This window comes from Pangasianodon hypophthalmus, chromosome 8 (genome assembly GCF_027358585.1).
Source record: "Pangasianodon hypophthalmus isolate fPanHyp1 chromosome 8, fPanHyp1.pri, whole genome shotgun sequence".
NCBI lineage: Eukaryota > Metazoa > Chordata > Actinopteri > Siluriformes > Pangasiidae > Pangasianodon > Pangasianodon hypophthalmus.
The window spans coordinates 10,759,427-10,782,699 of NC_069717.1; the positions used below are offsets into that span (position 1 = coordinate 10,759,427).

The 23,273-nt window shown below is 39.1% G+C and overlaps 1 protein-coding gene across 3 annotated transcripts in view; it reads right to left on the bottom strand.

Annotated features, from left to right (window-relative positions):
- Window positions 1–23,273, bottom strand: part of agbl4 (AGBL carboxypeptidase 4) — a 294,079-nt gene that overhangs the window by 125,253 nt on the left and 145,553 nt on the right. For all 3 annotated transcript variants that reach the window (XM_026914463.3, XM_026914698.3, XM_026914614.3), the window contains one exon: window positions 6,343–6,559. In XM_026914463.3, coding sequence (XP_026770264.2) covers window positions 6,343–6,559 — 217 coding nt within the window. The remainder of the gene's footprint in view (window positions 1–6,342; window positions 6,560–23,273) is intronic.

Genomic DNA, 23,273 nt, shown 5'->3' on the forward strand with positions numbered 1-23,273 from the left:
GTTAAAAGGTTTCAAATAAGACTGAAAGCTCAATGAAAGAAGGGACTGTGGATGGAAAAGTCTCATTTCCATCCACAGTCCCCTCTGGTGTTGGGTGTGAAAGTCATTCACGTGATATATGAGGCATTCTTCATTATTAAATTATGCAGAGTCTTAAAAGCATGCATCACACAAATGTATTTCAGTCTGATCCCCTTTAGATTGCCCATATTATACATGCAAAAATCTTCTAACAGTGTTCTTCAGGTAAGCTGGTAAACATCATTGTTTAGAATCTGTGAAATACACGCAAGCCGACACCAGGAATAATATTGCCACTGACATCCGTCTCGTTCTAATGTCATTATAGGAATATGATATGAAGAGCTAATGAAATTAACATTGTTAGTCATGACAACTAGGCCACAGGTACAAATGCCATTAAATAAAATTACTCTGTGCTTAATGCATATATATATACACACCTGTATGGTTGGTTGTTGCCTTGCATGTGCATGATAGTCAGTTTGGGTATGTGTGTTTGTGTGTTGCCTCAGTTTAGCTGCACCACATCTTTGTCTCGCACCACTGGACGAATAGAGCTGGCGTACCCTCGTATCTCTCTCTCTCTCTCTCTCTTTCATTATAAAAGAAGCTGCCACAGACCCAAGAACACAGGACATAAAAAGACAAATAAGGCCATAAAACTCCCTTATGCCCATGCATACTAATACAAGTATGCCCTCCATGCAGCGCATTCACCCTTCCTTTAAATCTGACCTGCTGCAGTGTTTTTTAAAGGATGTTTCCTGATGCACAACGCTGTATGAGACAGTATGAGGTGGCACAGTAACACTACAAAGCAGCAAAAACCTGGTTCCTCATTATGGTCTGATGACATAATTAGTTATGACAGTTTTACTTTACCTGAAATGAATATATGAATACTTGCCATGTTCCCACCTTGAGACTTATCAGACCTGCTCATCTACTGTAAAAATGTTTTACTAGAATAAAACAACAATCCTTCAGTATAGTGGCCATGATAACTTTTACATGGATGTCCGTTTGAATTAGGATACACATTCCTTTTACTGGTGGTGCCTGAAACACAGTAAAATCATGATATCTGACATCTATTAGAATAAAATGGTACCCAAATTTTCATATCCCTTGACTGTCACTGCTACCACCTTCTACTACTTCTACCACTGTTACGATTACTCCTACTACTAGTATTACTACTACCTCCACTACAGATATTACTACTACCAACACCACTACTACTAGTACTCTACTATTACAACTGCCATTATTACTACTGCTACTACTACTACTCTACTTTTACTGCTACTTTTACTACTGCTACAACAACTACTACTACTACTACTACTACCACCACTACTACTCTACTATTACTACTGCTACCACTCCTCTACTATTACTTCTACTACCACTCCTCTACTATTCCTACTAATACTACTACTAATCTACTATTACTACTACCACTACCACTCATCTACTATCATTATTACTACTACTACCACTATTACTACTGCTGCTACTACTCTTACCACTACTACTACTACTACCACTACCACCACCACTCTTCTACTATTACTTCTACTACCTCTCCTCTACTACTCTACTATTACCACTACCATTATTACTACTGCTGCTACTACTCTTACACTTCTACTACTACTCTGCTATTACCACTACCACTATTACTGTTGCTGCTGCTACTACTACCACTACTAATCTACTACTACTACCACTACCACTACCACTATTACTACTGCTACTACTACTCTTACTACTTCTGCTACTACTTTGTTATTACCACTACCACTATTACTGCTGCTGCTGCTACTACTACTACTACTACCACCACCAGCACTACTACTAGTCTACTGTTACTACTACTACCACTACCACTGCTACCACTCCTCTACTATTCCTACTGGTACTAATACTACTATTAATCTACTATTGCTAACTACCACTACCACTCATCTACTATCATTATTACTACTACCACTATTACTACTGCTGCTACTACTCTTACTACTTACACTATTACTCTGCTGTCACCACTACCACTATTACTGCTGCTGCTGCTTCCACTACCACTACCACTGCTATCACTCCTCTACTATTACTACTGCTACTACTACCACTACTAATCTACTACTACTACCACTACCACTCATCTACTATCATTATTTCTACTACTACCTACTATTACTACTGCTGCTGCTACTACTGCTACTACTATTATTGCTACTACTCAATTATTACTACTACCACTATTACTAGTGATACTACTCTACTATTACTACTGCTACTATTACTACTACTACCACCACTACTGCTAGTCTACTATAACTACTGCAACTACTACTAATCTACAATTACTACTCCTCTACTATTATTACTCTACTACTCTACTATTACTCTTATCACTATAAATACTACTACTACTACTATTCAACTATTTCTACTACCACTTTCACTACTGCTACTACTAGTATTACTACTATTGCTACCACCACTACTACTATCTACTACATCTACTGCTACTACTACCATCACTACTACTACTCTGATATTATGCCTATCACTATAACAACTACTACTATTATTCAACTATTTCTACTAAAACTTTTACTACTGCTACTACTACCACCACCACTACTACTACTCTACAATTTCTACCGCTACTACTACTCCTACTCCTACTCCTAATAATAATAATAATAATAATAATAATAATAATAATAATTAAAGCTGCAAGCAGCATTTTCGGGGGCCAAGCACCCAGACTCGCTGAGCCGCACATTCACTGATGCACTACAATTGTTGCCTAAGCAATCACAGGAAAGCAGAGCCATAACTTTAGGCAAAGAGATTCAAGAGTGATATGTAGTTTCACTCATTATATGTATGTTTTGACCATGGACAGAGGTGGAATTCTCTGACTATAGGAGGAAAGGTCTAGATGAACAAATGGGCAGCAGAGTGGCATTGCTGCTGCAGGTGCTGCTACTGCTGTGACCTGTGGTGTTGTCTGTTGCTACTTTGACCTGTGGTCGTGTTTGCTACTGCAGAAAAAAAAGCAAGAAAAAAGATTTTTTTTCTTCTTGCGATTTAAAAATATCTAAGGTATTTATGTTTTTTTTTCTCCTCAGTCTGAACCTTTTTTCCCCCCTTTGTGCAAGTATCTGCACCAAACTTATATCTGTCTTATATTGTGTTTTTATGTCTTTTTTTTTTTTATTATTGAAAGTTGGTCAATAAAATGCTATTTGATATTAAACCCTGTCAGTCATGTGTTGTATGTATAATAGCACACTGAATGGCTAGAATGGCAGTAGATGGTTGTTTTGACAGCTCTCAAGATGATGTGAGCCAAATTTGGTGAAGATTGGACAAAATTTGGAGGAGGATTAGCAAAAATGGCACTTAGATGGAAGCATTTTCGGCATATTACTGTAACTTTTGACCAGTGAGTGGTGCTGTCATGAAATTTGTTGCATAGCCTCAAGAGATAGTCTTAAAGATGCCTTTTGTCCAGGTTGGTCTGAAGATGATGTGTGCCAAATTTGGTGTTGATTGGAAATAATCTGTGGGCGGAGTAATGAAAAAACAGTTTTTGTCAAAATCCAAGATGGCAGCAAATCTAATTAGGTGGAAATTGATGTCATAGGGTGCATTGAACTTGTCTCAAAACAGGGAATCCAGGGAAAAATTTTGGACACATGTTTCAAAAGTTATGACCATAAAAGTACTTCCAAATTAGGCCCAAATTTGATCCAGTGGTGGTGCTACAGCCTTCGCAGCACTCGGCCCAACTTTGGTCAGAATGTTCCTTAGACTCTCCAAAATCAACGTGCCAAAATTCACAACTTTCAGAAGAAGAAGAAGAAGAAGAAGAAGAAAAGGTACAATAACAAGAAAGGGTCAAGCACCGAAGGTTAATAATAATAATAATAATAATAAGGATAAGGATACTAATTTGAACGAATATGAATAATAACTAATAACTAATCCCTGTAGTGTTTTTCAACCTAATTTCTATCCACTGTATCTGAAACATAGAGGTGAACCAAGAACATCATCATTCATCTTCAGTTTTCATCTGCTTTAGTTCATTCATTAACTCATTAAATGGCAGCATTTTGTGCTGGTGTTATGCTGTCAATCAGATAAAAAAATATCACATCTGCAAGCAACGCACATTCATTTTCTTTGTACTGCTATTGTAAGCATCAGTAGGGACACTGACTCTAAAGCTAGCAGTGTTTCTAAACGGCAGTCACGTGCGTATTTGCATGATTTACTTTCCTCCTTATAATTTACCTATTAAAATCACATTTCATAAGAAACCGATTTCTTTTCTAAACTGATGCCACATTCCTTATCAGTAGATGTCCCTTCATCACAGACCCTTACAGCCTAGCTCTCCTTGAAATGTGGAAGTGATGGAGGAAAATATGAGAACAGGTCTTAATCTTTCAAGCATTTCTAATGAGTTTTTCTTCTACAATTATTTGATAAGAGCAGAAACAGCACTGCAGGCACTGCGCATGATCCAACACCTGGCCTAGCAAGGCCTGAATGCTCTGATCACTCTCTCTCTCATGCACATTTACACGCACACTCGCACACACTCGCACACACTCGCACACACACACACACACACACACACACTTCCCTTGGGGAAAACGAGGGTGAAAAAAGGGGAAACAGCATCTCTACTTGTATTTATAGATATTATTAGCTTAAGGGAATCCTAAAGCACATGGAACTACATGGCATGCCCTGAAGACTTTTTAAGATGCCTCAGGAAGTTTATACTGATAAACACAATCAAAACACACCAAACGCCCCACTATTAATATCATAGCTTTCCAGCTGGGATTACCAAATGTTAGCCTGTGGGCTGGATCCGCAAGTGTTTTCTCTGGCCTCAACATATCTTCTTACACATTTTTCCAGTTACAGGTAGAACCTGTAATAAAGTGTATAGGATACTGTCCAAACATAAATACCTACTGTGTGTGTATATGCAGGTGACATTAAAGTAGGCCCACAGAGCAACACATACTCATATGAACAATCAAAAATGCTATCATTAGCTATTAGACTGACAACAATGATTGCTCTTAGGCTGAGTTTGGCAAAAAATGTCACTGAAGAGGAATCAGTACTGAAAAATCTCTATTTCAGCACTTCAGTTTTAAACAAGACCATTTCAGTCCAAGTTTTGAGCATCAGTGCCTTTTTTTTAAATAAATAAACTATACTTATAGTTATTTTAATCAGGACGACTTTTGTTTTAATCTTACTTGAGCAAATATACAAAGACAGAGTACGTTTTACAGCGTTATATTCAGTTCTGATACTTTCTGATACATTTTTCTGTGGCCTAATTTCAAAAGGCATGTAGTGCACTGTGTTGGGTTCACAAATCATTATAGCTTATATAGAGCATTTATTTTAAAATAAAAAAAATTACATTTTAAAATCAGTGTATTGTAGTAAATATTGGTAGCTGTATTAAATACATTACTATTTGTATAAGGCATGATTTTTTTGCCCCATGCCAAATCTAGTTCATGTCCCCTGATATATACTGTATTAGTGACAGACAGCACACTGCTGAATTCACCACTATTACAGTGTGTAGTTAAGAACTAACAGTCACATAGGGCCGTATCCAGGGATGGTCAATAAAGTCCAAAAGTTAATATTTACGCAGGGGAGGTTACGGGTATTCAGTGTCGAATTGTGCAGCTACCCATCCAGACTCCTCATTCAGATTATGCATAAGGTATTAAATCCTCACTATGCATGTATAGTCACAGTCTGAATACACCAAAGTCATTTTTCTTTAAAATTTGTGACAGAATTGCTTGGCTGGACAGAACATCTCATTTTACTTAATATATTGCATTTAAAGGTAAAGATTTAAACACATCTAACCCAAAGTTCTTCCACACTGGTAAATTCACTCGTCTGTCTACAATGGTGACATTTTTTCCAAATACAACTCTGAACTGAGCTTTGTCAAAATGGTAGTGGTAGACATAATCAAATCTAGTAAGATACACAGCTGACTAACTTTGCTGAAGAAACTGGCTAGCACAATTAGCTAATGATCCTTAAGAAAAACTAGACAATAAGTGCAGAAGTTAATGTCAATTACTATTTTTATCGCTATGAAATAATACTTTTATATTTTTGAATAACATTTAGGAAATTGGTGATGTCTATTTGATCTCAAATGGGTTTGTGGCTAAATTAAGACATGGGCACAAATGAGCACATGCCCACACAAACAAACACACGCACACTCACCACGCTGAGACCCAGCTGCTCTCTCTTTAGGTAGTCTAGGTTTCTTTGCTCAAGGCTGGACAGATAGTGCTGTAGGCGAGAGTAGGTGTAGGGGTAACAGTAGGCAAACTGGTACACGTCATCCTCGCGGTCGAAACAGAAGGCGAAGGACATCACATAGTTCCTCCGATGGTCCGGGCACCGGTAATAATACACATTCTTGGCTGGCAGTCTTTGCCTGAAACACAGGAAACAAGGAAGGAAGGAAGGAAGGAAAAAGAGAAGGTCATGATATTATTTAAGAATGCTGCTTTGTAGTGAAATCTGTGATGAAAAATCTTCTGTAAATCTTAATAACAGAGCTAAAGGTGTGAGGTAGAATGTTCGTAGTGTAAGCGATGAAAAAGGAAAAAGCCATGATGATTTTGGCCTCGATGTGTATTACCTATTTAACAATTCTGCCAAGTGTGAGTCCATGGAGACTTCTCACAACAGGCAGTAATTTCCATATCACTTATGGTACACTACTTCGGGGTACAAACATTTACTCAGAACCAACAGGAAGCTTTTGTGTACTTTTTTTCTGTTCAGGAGGCTTAAAACTCTCAGTTTGCCATGTCCCCTTGTTGTCCACTCTGAGACCAGTGAAAGATGAACTAGTGACTGATGCTGTGCATGGGGGAAAATAAAGCATTGTGCAAACATTAATGCTCTCAGGAGAGAAAAATGCATGATTTGATCAACCATTTTTCTCCTGCTGCCCCAGGATCATCTCTAGTAAAGATGGCCACCAGAGAAGAAACGTGAAAAAAAGAGAAAACAATCCAGAGAGCTGCAGGAGCCATCAATGAGAAACATGACACTAGTGCATCCCCTACAGACTCTCATCTTACTCAGGGTACTACGCCCTTCTCTTTATCTTCCTTTCCATCTCTTTGTCTGCCTCGTGTCCCCTCGTTAAACCGTTTTTTTTCAAGTTGACTTCAACCCTCAATTTCAAATCAGCTAGGTGAATGCAATGAACAATACAGTAAATGTGAAACAGTGAATGATGCAGCACTACCCATGGCTATCGGAAATGTCTGCTGATTAAATGTTGAGTCGCGTTCTAATTAGCGGGGCGTGGATGAGTGAGGGAAAGGCGTAGCTCGTTCTACAGCACAACATGATGAGAAACAGCCGAGAGAAAATGGAGGCTGGCTCGGACATTAAGGGACACACTGAATACAGACAATCAGCAGAGAGACAGAGAGCTGGGGGGAAATGAGGGGGGGGAAAGAGAAAGAGAAAGATAGGTGATGAAGGACAAACAAAGAACACAAGCTGAGGATAAGGAAGGGCAGGAGAAAGGAAAGAGACTCGAAGATAAGAAAAGAATGATCAGAGCATGGGATAAAATGAGCATGAGAACACTGAGAAACCGAGGGAGAGAAGGAGAAGGATCAGATAGAGATTGCACTTATGTCTGATAGCATAGTGGCTACAGGACAGCTGACTGATAAGGAGGAGAAACAACTCTCTCAAATCGGCCTCGGCTAAACCAGGCATCCCGTTATCTAGCCAACACCACGATTTAGAGCCACTATAAAGCAATAAGAAGCAGCCACACATACAAGCCAACAGGCATCAAAGAGACAGTTACACAAACACTCAGTAAACACACACTCACACAGACTAAACAAGTATGCCAACAAATTCCCTGATGTCTTTGCTGCTTCAACAAAGTGAACAGCAGAAATTGAAATTAAACCAAATTAGCTTGGCTCTGTAGGCCAGAAGGAAGAAAAGACAGAGTGAAGAAAAGAGGCCAGTCGATAGTGGAGGAGTGAAATCTCAGGAGTCTGTGTCTCAGCAGAATACTAATACTGTAAAAGTGCCTTTTTTCAGTATGATCACTGCCATTGTTCAGAACACACACATACTAAAACCCACACACGCACACACACACACAGTATGGCACAGGAGGCAGAGGTCATGTCATTACTGAGATCTGGCCTACATTTGCATTAGGTTCATGACTGCATGTCTATTTCCTATGCACTCCGAGCAACTCTTTCACATAAACACTCACATTCTATGCACATCCTAACACATCTCTCTATACAGTGTTACTGATAACACCACGACACCTGATTTTTTTTTTTTACTTTTCATTTCTGTGTTTAGACACTCTCCTGGCTTCTCTTCAGTGTTTGACCTTGTTGGCTACTGAGCAAGTCCTGGCTATTGATTTTAATTACCCAGTGGGAATGTACTGCCTGCCTTCCCTGCTTTGCTGCACCACTATTGGCTAAAGAAAATAGCTTTGCATGTTCCTCCAGAGAGAGAGAGAGAGAGATTCAGGCAGAGAGGGAGAGACAGAGCGAGAGAGCTTGAAGCATCTCTAAACGGTCGAACAGTTTTTTGCCTTCTCTTCCCTGTTTCTCTGTATCTCTCTCCCTCTCTCCTCGCCCTGCTGTGGCCGATGGCAGTTTGTTTTATCTAAATGATGGTGGCCCGTGGCTTGGTGTGCTCCCGGATTTGGTACAGTGCCCTCGTTCCCAAAAAGATTTATCTTTGTGTCAGAGGGGAAAAAACAACACCCCATGGACAATAATGTGCACACTAGGTTCTGGCTGATATATCACATGGCCGATAAAAACAGCCGATATTAAAGTTCCACTGACTTATCCCCATCAACAGAAATCATACAGTCTATTGCAATGTCATACTGGAAAACCATATTGATGAATGTAACACTGTTAGACACTTATACCAACCATTCACGTTTTGCCAGTAACAAAATCAGCAATTTTACTTCACATGAGTGATGTCTGTTATGACATGCACATCCAATGTGTGTAAGAACTGTTTCATTTTTGCATTTAAACTGCTGATACACCAGTGTTCACAAATCACTTAGTCATTAGAACAAGAATGATATGCAACTTAAGGCCATTTCTGCAAGGTTCATTAATTCAGAATCATTAAGACATTAAATGGATATAGTTAGAATGTTTTAAAATATTGTGCTTCAATATATATTATTGTGCTATAAAATATATAGAATAATCCACTTTGCAAAAACAAATTTTCAAAAGGATAAAAGGACATATTTTATTACTAATTTAATTTCAGGGTCATTAAGAGTATATAGAGGTTTATTAATTAAGAGGACAAAATACTCTTGTAATAGTAATTCTCAGTGTCAGTGGTTATATGAAAATTTGTATGCATGTGTCATATGCTAGCTCAGGTATGTCAAACATCATCACAACCCAAGTTTGAAAACCGTTGGCAGCTTGTCAGCTTTGACCAATACTATTGGTTAGAACAGTTCTCCTTTAAATCTACATATATTGGTATCAGTGATAAAATTATCATATTAGTAAAGATGAGACACGCGCATGCTCTCCACAACTATCATCAAAACACCAGTTAAGGGAATATCATTGGAAGAATGGTGTTCATCCCTCCAGTATAGTTCCAGAGACTTGTAGAATATGTGGCAAGACACTGTGAAGCTGTTCTGGTGGCTCATGGTGGCCCAACACCTTTCTAAAACATATATTCACACTTAGATTTAGATTTACAATAAAGCAAGGTCTTATTCACACCTTCCTATCTACATGCACATATACAGACAAACACACACAAACCCCTGTTTCAATTAATGCTGCTCTCTGCAAGTCAGTTATCAGATCCTGGATAGCTCCTTAGATTTGGCCAGTATTGGTTTCCTCCTAACCTCAACGAGAAGAGCTAGAAAATTACTAGCTTTCAAACAGAGCCAGGACATGTTGCCTATATACTCAAATCAGACTATAGAGGTCATTACTGGCATTGGTGTTTCATGTATTTTTTTTTTTTAAATCTCTCTCTCTCTCTTCCCTTTTCTCATCTCTGTTCACAATACTTCCTGTCACTCTCCTAATGTGAGAAGGTTGAATGTTTTCAAATATGTACAAATCTGACAAGGGACAAAAGCCCACCATTATCTCATCAGTGCTAAAAGGCATCAAAGGCATGGCCTGAGGAGGGATTTTATTTTGTAGCCAAGCATAGCTACAACACTAGCGCATACTGTCCAATCTCTCAGTGTTTCACATGTACCTGGGTCACTCCTGCTTTCATACAAAAATTCCAGCAGCTCTGCATGAATCTACGAGAAGGAGGAAGTAGAGCGCGACAGATTCACGCAGGAGCCGACGGATGGCATGGTTACTAAGCAACGTGGCCGGCTTTGTCGTCTGGCCTGCGATGGCATTTTTAAAATCTGTAGTGGAGGAGTTCTGTTATTGTTCTCAGTGTCTAAATTCCTGCGTCTCATCTGGAGTATTTGAACTGCTGGTGTTCTTTGCGGTATTTGAACTAGCAGCGCATGTATGGGATCTGAGATTGAAACTAAACAGGTAGCTACAGAGCAGCAGTAAGAGATTCCACTTCTCAGCAGGGGGCTGGGGAGACAAAGAGAGAGAGAGAGAGAGAGTATGTTTACTCCACACAGTAAATAAGCAGTTTGGTGATATTTGAAAATGCTAGGGGACCTTGTGAAAATGTCGACTTCAAACAGAAAGAGAGGCCTTTTTCACACAACAAAATGCCTGCAGAGATTCTACAGCTACTGTTTAGCTTTTCTCTTCCTCCAGCATCAAAGACAAATGCACAGAAAAGGCATTTGATATCCATCTTTCTCTCTCTCTGTCAGTACCTCTACATAAAATGCACCTAAAGAAAGTAATTTCTTTGGTTTTCATTTCACAAATATATTTATTAGAGATTTTCTGCAGAAATATGAGTGGGACCTGAAGCCGTGGGTGAACAGTGCAGCAACAAGCATCTTCCACATCAATTACTGTTCAGTCATTAAAATACACCACTCCATGTGCAGCATTATGATTAACAGCACATTTACTGCAGATTCAAGCAGGTCCCAAAATTCACTGGTGTGTTACTCATCAATGAGTCTGCCTTTTGGAGTATCATCTGTGCCACATGCTGTCTATTTAATCTAATTATAATCTGACATATGATTGGACTTCTGCATGATTACATGTTTGAATGGAGCATGAGACTAGAAGCTTGAAAAGACCTGGTAAAACGTCTCCCAGATTACTCGCCTCTAAAATGAATCCGCTGCATTACTGCATTACTCGCCTTCATATTCCTCGCCAGATCACCCCAGACTGCTTGATGCATGGTTACATCAGACTATGTTCACTTTCAACTTTAAGTCTAGTGAACTTATTAAGTGGGCAACTGCTGTCCTTCTCACAGAAATCAGTACAAGAGGGATTTTGACAGATATTAAAAAACCTATACCTTGTTAACTTGCCCTATCTGCCAGTTATGTCCTGTGCTGTTCGTAGATCAAATTAAAACAAATACAGACCCCAAATACACACTTGCTGTGATTGAATTTCATTCTTGGTAACAGAAGATATTAATCACTACAGGATATGATTCGGGGTGTAATGATGATGATTTGAATCAATATGTTGCTTTTTAAAAGGACTGAAATCGATGCAGCAACGATAAATCGATTACTACCGAAAAAGGACAAACAACTGTTGTGTAAAAAATAATTCCAATTTTTTGACTGATAAAAACATTTAATGTAAATAATTTAATGTATTTACTGTAAATAATTTAGGGTAGCAAGGGGATTTGCCTGTAACGCTGATACTCTGATACTTAAATTAGTCCTCCTTTACGTCATCTTAGTTCCTAAATTAATCGTAGGCCTGCCCCAGATTCTAAGCAAATTTGTTACACAATAAATCAAAGGCTATTAAATCGAATCAAACCATGCTGTATCGTAGAAGATTCAGTGATAGGGTCAAATATCGAATCATTGCCTCATGAACCTAAATCATATTGTATCATAACAGATTCAGTGGTATCGTCAAATATCGAATCATTACCTTATGAATCTATATCATATTGTATTGTCACAGATTCAGTGATATATCCAATATCAAATAGTTGCCTTATGAATCAATATCAACTTGTATTGTGTGCAAGCCTGAAGTTTACACCTCTAATAATGATAACGCTTCATCAGAAGGGAACCTACACTGAGCCTTCAGAACACATTCCTGAGTAATAAATATATTAAAAAGTACTGGAGGATTTACGTAAGGCTTATGTCAAAACCCATGAGATGGCATGAAAAGTTTTAAACAAGTGTATTGCATAAATTGAGACTACTGTATCAGTGATGTTTTAACCTTATCTTGGAAGTTATTTTTCCTTTAATAATAGTACATTCACGAATTATCCACCATGAAGTACCTTTTTATTAAGTATCCTCAAGTCATCTTGCCTTTTGGGAGGTGTATTTACTGGGAAGCATCTATGAAGAACATATGAAACATTATGAAACATCATTTCAATGCGAGTTCTGTGTATGGCCTGAGTAGGATCTGGCATAAAAGACACACACCTAAGCAACATTTGTTTGTTGTACAGCAAGCCACAAAAAAGGCAAATGAAGTACACTAGCATTAGGCATTCAATATAATTAGCTAACAGTAGCTAATGTCGAACTAAAGAAATCCAATTATATGCCTCAATATCTTTAATGTAAAAGTTTTTTACATGTGTATACCTTCTACAACATTGCCAGTGTATCATGCATGTGCTCTTTCATAGGTTAGAATAAAAATTAAAGTTAATCTCAATTAGTCCACTAAGGATATATGTAATGCTTATAAGTGTATTATAAAGGACCTATGCAGCTACCCAAGTGTTCCCAAAATAACTAAAGTGTATGTGTGCATGTATTTTAAACATATCATTTTAACTAGATAATAAAATTCATGTTTACTGTTTCATGAGTAGATGTACATACACACAAGCACACACATTTATGGGACGAGCTGCAAGCCTTTTCATAAGTGCACTGGGACATGCACTGAGAGGAACGGCATGTCATCAGACGGCTCTCTTGGCTCCTAAATCAACCTCTCATTAGAGAATCATAAACTCTAACCAGCCAAGAGAGAGAGAGAGACAGAGACAGAGACAGATGCTGGTTGGATAACATTATAAAATCTGATGTTTAAATTGAACAATGTACAGAAAATCTGGTGAAAAAAAGTCTCATTTATCCGTGTTTGTGAGTGTACATTTATATTTGAGCTGAGATTACAGTCCTCCTGTTCTGGAGTAGCGTTAGATTGGGAGTGCATTACTATGCGAGTAGCTGCAGGATAGTTGACGCAGCTTGAGCAAAGCAAACTGGACTAATTCTAATACATCATTACAAAACAAAAAACCCCACAAGCTTTATCATGCCACATGATCTCTTGCTGATTTGTGCCATATCAGGCATTTTCATTTTTCATAATGATTCTACTGCCTCTTCTGTGACATTTCAGATTCTTGTATCGATTTGGTCTACAAAAGTTTTTGTCCCATTAGTGCTGCATCAGTTCAACGCTGTATTGTTTCCAGAAGCCTTTGCTACACTACCTTCCTTGATCCTCTGCCAGGCCTGAAAAAGTAAGTACATCCTTATCATCTAATGTTGAATGTTGTAAGTAGCTCTTTTATTTCTGCAACAGAGACTAAGAGGTTTTTTAATGTTATGTTAATGCCAAGCTGCTATCTTCTGTAGTGACACATAAAACAGCAAACTACTGCAACACTATAGCAGGAAGGCAACATATACAGTACATAATACATAGGATACACATACTCACTTAATATAAACATATAGTAAATACAGAAAACATGCACACGCACTTAACTCCAGCCTGCGTACATGCACGGAACATACACTATTCACTCCACATCCACTTTGCAATTCATGAATTAAATGCCTGTGTGTCAGCATGTGAGCGGGTGCAGGAGGGCGATGTTGTGGAGCTGCTTGGTTGCTTGCTGAGATGTGAAACACAGGGAAAGACTGATTTGTATAGAGAAATATTTTACACAGAATACAGAGGAGTCAGTAATACAGTCACTTATTGGAGATCGGCATAGATGCCCGAGGCTTTAATAATTTTATATATAAAGTGTTATATTGTTACATCTGATATTATGGGTTATGATTAAGATCAGCCTAAATGTGAGCAAACATAATTGTTTTTTTCTCTGGGTTACACAAAGTCACAATTAATCAAAACACCAACAGAAAAACTGTTTTGTTTTTTTTTTAAATTGAGATTACTGATGAAAAAATCTGCTTTGTTAGAGTACTAATTGTATATTGCAGGCTTTTGCAATATATAATTCAATATATAACCATTTACAAAAGATATATTGCGCAGTACTGACATGCACATGTGAATGAACACATGCATGCAGAAATACTTATGCAGAAGAAATAAAAATTCGCTTCTGGTGGGTTGTGCTGCAGATGACTTCTTTTTATCACACTATTCATTGATTACCTCACTCAATTAAAAAGTAAAAGAAAAACAGAGTGAGTACTTTCTCTGTTTGTATGTGTGTTTGGTCGGCATGCCTCAGCTCAAGCCTGTGTGCGTCTGCTCCCACACTGACCAGCAGATGGCTATAGTCCTTACGTTTAAAGACCTGAGAAGCGATCCACCCTTTAGTGGAGTGTCTCTGATCTTTCAGACTCGACGCTAGAAGCAGCCCCACCCTGTCTTTGTTTCCACATGGACCCGTTCACCTGATCTTTCCAAACACACGCTTACATCAGAGAATGGTCTACAGCACTCACGTGTCTCAGGTGGTTAGGACCATCTGTATAATCAGCATAATGGTGTGTGTGTGCATGTGCGCACGTGTGTGATGCACAGTGCCCCTGTGTGTATGCGATATCAGGGCTGTGGCTCCACCAAGACGCCCCACCTTGTCCAGGCAGGAACTTGGTGTGTTTTAGCAGCACTATTACTGTGTGTGTGTGTGTGTGTGTGTGTGGTGTGACCCCACTGTGGCAACCAGAAGCCCCGCTGTGCAAAGGGGAGACTGGATAATTATTCTCGAGCAGATGAGCCCCCTGAACCAGCCGGCATGGCGCCATGCCCCCTCACGGGGCACAGGGTATCTTGCGTACACTCAAGCACACACACACACACGAGGGTGGTAGAGGGGCAGGTGTGAATCGAAGAGAAGAGGAGAGTATTAACAGCCAGACAGGGTGATGTCAGAGAAGTGCACTGGTGTGAGAGTGTGTGTATGTGTCTTGTCAGTAGGTCAGATGCAGTTCAACAATGTGCCGGCAGGGCGGTGTGACAGCCAACTGACAACTACAACCTAAAAGTGTTTACATTTGTATACAAAGTAGTCACATAAAGCTGGTATAAACAAGAGTAGAGATTTTAAAATATTGATTAGCTTTGTATGTATTAGCGTTAAACAAGACTTGTTGCAAACAGCATTCACATGACAGCTCTTTCTGCTGCTCAGACTAATGTCAAGAGGTGTGGTACTAACATTACTATACAAAAATACTGCACTTACTCTTATTAAGTAAGGAATAAAACACAATGGGGCATTAATATAGTATTGGCGTGGCATTTCTTTAAATTGACTCAAAATACAGGGATGCAAAGCCCCACTTTTGGAAATCCAAAAGCAGAAAATACCAGGGTATCATTTTCAGAGAAGAGGAATGCGATAATAACAGAAAACAAGGTGTTTGTGTAAATGAAGGAAAACAGGGAGTGTTATAAAGAGAAAAAAACAAGAGGATGTTCCAGAGCAGGTGTACTGGCTCTTCCTCCTTCCCCTCTCTCTCTCTCTCTTACATGCTCTCTAGGGACGACAGAGATGTGTTGGCTGATGCATCAGCAGAGTGGGTGGAATGGACCCAAGGAGACAGGCTGGCGCCAGACTGCCTAACAACACTGCACTCTCCCTTACACACCAACACAACTAAATGCGTGCACACACACACACACACACACACACACACACACACACACACCCCACAATCAAATCCACAGGCCACCTTCCACAACCCGCTACATACACAGCCTGTATGCATGTGAGCACACACCTATATAACACACACCTTCCTGTATATTGATATCCACTTGTTTCTCTCTAACACACAGACACAACACAAATGCCAAATGATACACAGCAAGGTTGATAGTCAGTGAACCCTGAATGTTAGTTCTTTAAGTGCTGGCTGTAGGTTTCTCATGGGAACACTGGCACTGCTGCTCTGGCTTAAAGGTACGGCCAGTTATTTTTAGACTTTTTTTTTTTTGTAATTTTGGCCTTCTCACATTCTGACAAATGGCAATAAAATATGTGCTCAAAGATCTCTAGGCCTCTTTAAAAAGGGACAAAAATCAAATGATGGGGATCACCAACATCTAACCAAAGGACAAGACAATAGACTTGCCTGTCAACTCAGAAAATTCTCCCTCTTACACTTTTTAAACAGTTTTGCAGGAAACACTGAATGGATAGCTACATCATTTGGATAGCCAAAATCATTCACTATATCTTTAATATAGCCTTAGATGGTGCTGCTGCTCAGAGTTTAAAGCTAGTCACTGATCAAGTCATTCCGACTTTCTGTGCTAATTCGAATCACTCTATCACTCACCAAATGAAGAAATCAAAGCATAAAGCGTAGCAATGTTTTTAGCTACAGTAAGGAGAAATATGTATTTGGACACTTTTTTATTATTTAATATGATTCCACTGCATATATTCACTTCGAATTTACACACATAATGCCTTTTTGCTTTGTACTTATAAATATGAACAAAAAAGTATGTATTCATACATTCAAGCATGAACAAAGATATGTTTAAAGAACAACATTGATAGGGAAAAGTGGTTAGACACCACAAATGAACAACATTAGTACTTAGGCTCATCAGGCCAGTTCCTCTTGGCAAATCGTCTTAAATTCCCCAGGGTCCCTCTGATGGACTCGCAATTTCAAAATCCTCCATAAATACAGTCAGCAGATTGACTAGGCCACGCAAGCTCCGTCACCTTCTGTTTTATAAACCAGTCTTGAGTTATTTTGGCTGTACATTTTAGATCTCTGATTGTTTTTGGGCTTGCTGTATTGTTGAAATGTCCATCTTCTCCCCAGATTCAGTTTCTTGGCTGATGAGATTAAATTCTCCTCTAATATGTCCCGGTACATCGCTCCATTAATGCGTCCTTCAATGGTGTGTAATGCACCAGTACCACTTGCAGCCCCATACCATGATGATATCACATTCATATCTCACTGTGTGTACGGTGTTCTTGGGATCATACACACAGCTCTTCTTTCTCCAAATATGATGCACTGAATTATTACTAAAGAGTTCTCTTTTTGTTTGTTTGTTTTTTGTTGTTCCTAAAGAGTTCTGAATTGTCTAAATGCTATTAGATGTGTATCTCTGGGCTTATTTTTCGCAGAGGATTTTGGGTGAGGTGCAGTTCATTGCTTATTGTTCTCTGTGCAACAGTTGCTCCTGCTGCTTTCAGGTTGTCCTGCAACTCTTTTTGAGTGACTGCTGGCTTCTCTCTTACATTAATCATTAGTCTGAGAGCGCATTGTGAAATCTTGTGTGGTGCACCTATCCAGGGACGATTAGTTGTTCCGTGAAATTTCCACCTGTATTTTATCAAAACAATTGTACTGACAGGGAGGTTTAAGGTCTTTGCTATGTCTCTCTAGCTTTTCCCATTCTAGTGTTGTTTAATAATGTTATCCCAGAGAACTTTAGGAAACTCCTTCACCTTCACAATGATTGCATGAAATCTTCCCACACAATGTCAACATCTTTTATAATGACACTTAGTGCAATTTGCACAAGAAAATTTTTTGCAGCATTTATAACTATAACTTTATTTAGATTTATTTTTATGTACTGTGGATATAAAAACTCTACACACTCTTGTTAAAATTTTAGGGAAAAATAGGAAAAATAAAAAACTTACAATAACCTGGATGCGTAAGTGTGCAAACCCCTAAACTAATACACTGTTGAAGCACCTTTTGATTATATTACACCACTCAGTCTTTCTCGATAAGAGTCTATCAGCGTGGCACATCTTGACTTGGCAATATTTTCTTACTCTTTCTTGCTAAAACATTCTGGAGCCATCAAATTGTAAGGGCATCTCCTATGCACACCCTGCTTCAGGTTACCCCACAGAGGTTTAGCTGGATTCAGGTCTGGGCTCTGGCTAGGTCATTCAAAAATCTTCTTTTGGTTAAGCCTTTCCTTTATTGATTTGGATGTATGTTTGGGTCATTGTCATGCTAAAATGGGAAACTCCTTTTCATCTTCAGCTTACTGAAGGTTTTGCACTAAAATCGACTGGTATTTGTAGCTATTCATGATTCCCTCCACCTTGATAAAAGCCCCAGTTCTGGCTGAAGAAAAGCAGCCCTAAGGCATGATGCTGCCACCACCATGCTTCACCATAGGTATGGTGTTCTTTTGGTGATGTGCTTTTTTTTGCACCAAACATACCTTTTGGAATTATGGAATTATTAAACCTTTTGGAATTGGTCTCATCAGACCATAACATTTTGCCACGTAGTTTGGGGTGATTTAGTTGAGCTTGGATGTTTTTTGTGAGAAAGGGCTTCCGTCTAGTCACACTACCCCATAGCCCAGACATGTGAAGAATATGAGAGACTGTTGTCACCTGCAGAGAGTAATCAGTAGTCAGAGAGCAATCAAGTTTGTGTTGTGTCCTTTTATACACTTTGGAGGGACATCCTGTTCTTGGTGATGTCACCGTGGTGCTCCATTTTCTCCACTTGTTGATGATGGCCTTCACAGTGTTCCATGGTATATCTAATGTTCCAGGCTTTGTAAGCTCTTTGCAGACCATGGCTTCAGAAGTCAGATGAAACCAAGAAGATGTGAAGAATTTCCTACAGAAACAGCTGGTCTTTATTTGGGGTTAATCAGAATAATTTCACTGATGACAGCTGTATAATTACTTGTTGAACATAAAATTGAATGTGATTGGTTCATTCTGAACACAGCCACATTCCCAATTATAAAAGGGTGTGCACACTTATGCAACCAGGTTGTTGTAAGTTTTTTAGTTTTCCTATTTTTCCCTAAAATGTTTCTGATTGTTTTTCACTTAATTTTTATATGTTGTAATTTCACATTGAGGGTAGAAAAAGTTCTGACATATTTTATCTTTTTTATCACAAAAACCTGCCATTTCAACAGGGGTGTGTAGACTTACATATCCACTGTAACCTTTACGTATATATTTTTTATATATATGTTTCCCTGTAAATTGAATTTTTTAAACATATATCTGGTAATGCTTATGAATACATTCTTTTTTGACCATATTTATGAGTTTAAAATCAAAAGGCATGTGTGTAAAACTGAAATGGATAGATGCCCTGGAAATTTATTAAATAGCAGAAACAAAAGTGTCTGAAGACATAATTCCCCTCACTGTATATGTCGTGTAGAATGTTTAATTAGTCTGTAATAAATATTTGATGGAAAACATACTAGCATTGAACACATATATGTTTGCAGGGAACAATGGTGTTTAAGGCATCACTGCGACTAGCATGACTGAAGAAGCGTAACATAAAAAGGGAGCAGCAGGGATGATGTCAGCCATGTTTTTTTTTTTTTGTGATCCATCTGAGTCTGAGTGACTCATTCATGACCATGCCACACTTCTCTTAATTCCGTCTCTAAGGAAGTGATGTCAACGAGAGCATAAAGCGGTGTGGAGGTCAGAAGGTAGCTAAGTCACAAAGAGAGAGCATGTGGTCTGTGGGTGTGAGTTTCCTTTCATCTGAGAAGAAAAGGACTCATTACATGTCTACAAAATTAAGATTCCTCTTGAAGAAGCTCAAATCAAGCTATTGGTCAGTGTTGGTGACACAAGTGCTGCTGCTGAATCACATCTAAAATTAAACTGCAGCAAAAATTCTGAACATTTCCTACAATTATATGTACATGATGCATCACAAAATTGTACATGTGTTTGTGTATAAATCAGTTACATATTGAACTATCTTTTCCAAGCCTTTAGGCAAGTTTGCATGCATCTGGTAGGGTGTGGTAGTCTCTCTCTCTTTCCCGTAAACCATCTGTCCCTTGAGGCCATCCCTGCCTGGTGCAGCTTCCCAACCTGTCTGACCAAATACCCTCCGGCACCAGTGCCAGCTGCAGGTTTACACTCCCCCTCAACCCCGCTGTCTCTCTCACCTCCTCTCTGTATGTGTGATTGCTTGGTGCCTGTAGCCAGGCTGGTGTCTCCAGATGCCCAATGGAGCGAATGTGTATGTGTGAAGTGGGGGTGAGAGAGGGGTGAAGGGGTGCTTTGCCTCCCAGACAGCAGATGCTGCCAATTAACTTCCCGGCCACAGGCTCGCAGAGGGACTGGGGAGAACTGGGGGGTGGCTAGGGGTGCTGGAGAGCAGGAACGGTACTTATTGAGGTTGACTGCAGTCAGCAGGTCCTGGAAAGACAGACAGCTCTCTCTATCCCTCTCACTCCCTTTCTCAAAGCACCTTTTGTTACTACAGAGCCTCTGCAAAAACACATCTCAATTACACCCTGGAAGCCTGGAAGACAATAGCCTGGCCAACCTGCCACTCACTGTTACTTCATACAGACACACAGTTAAAGTTCACTTGCACAGGGAAACACCCTTTTTTCACTACAAAAGTACAAATGATGCCAATACTTATTCTGAAGTGTGGTGAAGCGCTTTGGGTCACACATATAATGAAAAACAAATGCAAATGCTACCAAACCCATTGCTGTGATTATCATGATAAAAGGTTATAGGTATATACACTGTCTAAGTAATGCAAACATGATAGAGCCTGATGTACTACACTGTTTTGAGTTTTAAGTTTGAAACTGGCATACGAACCTAAACACATAGTTTATGCAACATGCATAAACCCCCACATTCATAGAAGTGGGAAGTGCAACAATTTGGGCAATTAATACTCAAGAAAGAGATACTCAAGAAAACTGTGGTTTAATACCGCTAGTCCGCTGGGATACTTTCGTCACATATGGCAACCCTGGTGACAGCGCATACAATCCTAACATCATACATCAATTTCCTCACATCTAACAAAGAAATTCAACACACTAAATTTGGCATTGCTAATTTTCTGAATGTTACAGGACCTGCAGATCAGAAAACTGAAGCTTATTCTGTACATATTTTCTTCATGAGGGTAAAACTGACTGGGGATATAATGGCACATCAACTGTATTAATCCCTTTCATACTATTTACTCCTTCTGCCTTAATAAAGTTAATGTCTGAATACAGACATACCAGATTTAATCTGTACTAAGGTTTCTTCCTTACTATCTTGTTCTGCATTTAAACACTGTACTGCTCATATTTAAACATTTCTGGATATTATCTGTTGCCAAAACCAAGCAGAACATATCATTTCATTTCAAATTGCACTAATTAGAACACAAACAGATAAAAATGCAAACTTTAAAGATTCCTGGCAGCTCTCTCATGGGGCGTGCTCCGATTGAGATTTCGTTTAGAGCAAAGCAGCAGGAGGAGGATGTTCTTGTTGTGTGCTCTTTAATTTCCGTTGGCGAGATTAAAATGGTGCCTCTCTCTCATCCCTCTATCAGAGAAGTGACAGATGACTGCTCACAGGGGAGATAGGCAACTTTTGCTGTGGACTGAGCGAGGGAGAGAAAAAAAATGAGAGGAAGTGATAATCGTAGCGTTATGCAGCTAAGGTAAATCATTCAAGGTGCCAGAGTTGCAGAAAGCTATTTACACCTACAGCATCTCCATATGTAGACTGGCGCTGACTCCCCCCACGTTACACACATATGTGCATGTGACTGATGGCTGCTGACTGTGTATCAAACACAGTGGCAGTAAAGCAGGCAGTAAAGCACTCACAGTCCCTGCAGGCAACTATGTCATGTTTGCAATGTGAACACGGCTGGAGGTGTTGGAATCACAACCATATGGGCAATGACTTCAAGTAGTACACTGATAAAATACTACAAAACCCGTGGAACATAAACACTCTTCTGTGGCACATTAAAATAAAAAGCTTATAGTGTAGCGCTCAGAACAAAAGTAATTAGAGCGAATCTGTTTAATGATGTATTCCCTAATGGTATTATTTAATTCTTCTTCTTGTGTTCCAGACTGGATCATATTTTTCCAAAAATACTTTCAACATTTTGCTTAGAAAATGTATTAACTTAATATTTCACTCTGAAACCTTGACTCAACAGCAATGCAATCGTTCATGCAAAAAAAAAAAAAAATCATTTGTATAGTTAATTGCAAATCAGTAGCATTGTTTAGACTTTCACAACATTCTCATTAACCATACATGATCCTTCATCTTCAGAAGTGGTGCAGTTGGCTGGTACTGCCACACACACACACACACACACATTACTAATGCACTCTGACTTTCTCCCTTTCTGGCAAAACAAACAACAAAAGAGCTTGATTGATAGTTAACCATCCTTGTCATTTAACATCCAATGAAACTGAGCCTCATTAATAAAAACACATGCGATCATTTTTATTTCATACATAGCCACACCCACTCTGCCCACCCCATCTGCCACAATCAGTCACCCTCTCAAAGGAGCATTGAACAGGACCCTATTTCAAATAATCAATCCAAACCGGACAGAAATAACAATTATCTCCTCCACCATGGGCGAGAATAGCAATATGCACACCTTTCATGCTCTGTCCTAATGGAGGAAACAGAGGAGACTGAGTGACCTTTTGCGTTCTCTATTTGCATGTTCATTGCAGTCACGGCCAAATAAACGCAAAAATAATTTACTATATGTGACATCAGTCCAAATAGGAATCTAAACAGGATCAATGCTGTGTGCATAAAGATAAGTGAAAAGAATTGCCTAGAGAATCAGCATAGCCTATATTCATTATGTACACGGCACATTTCTGCACAAAGCTGTAAGGTCCGTTCTCATTCCTCATTCCTTTGCGTTCCACCTGTGGCCAGACGTGATTCGGCTCCGAACGATATGAAATGACGAAGCT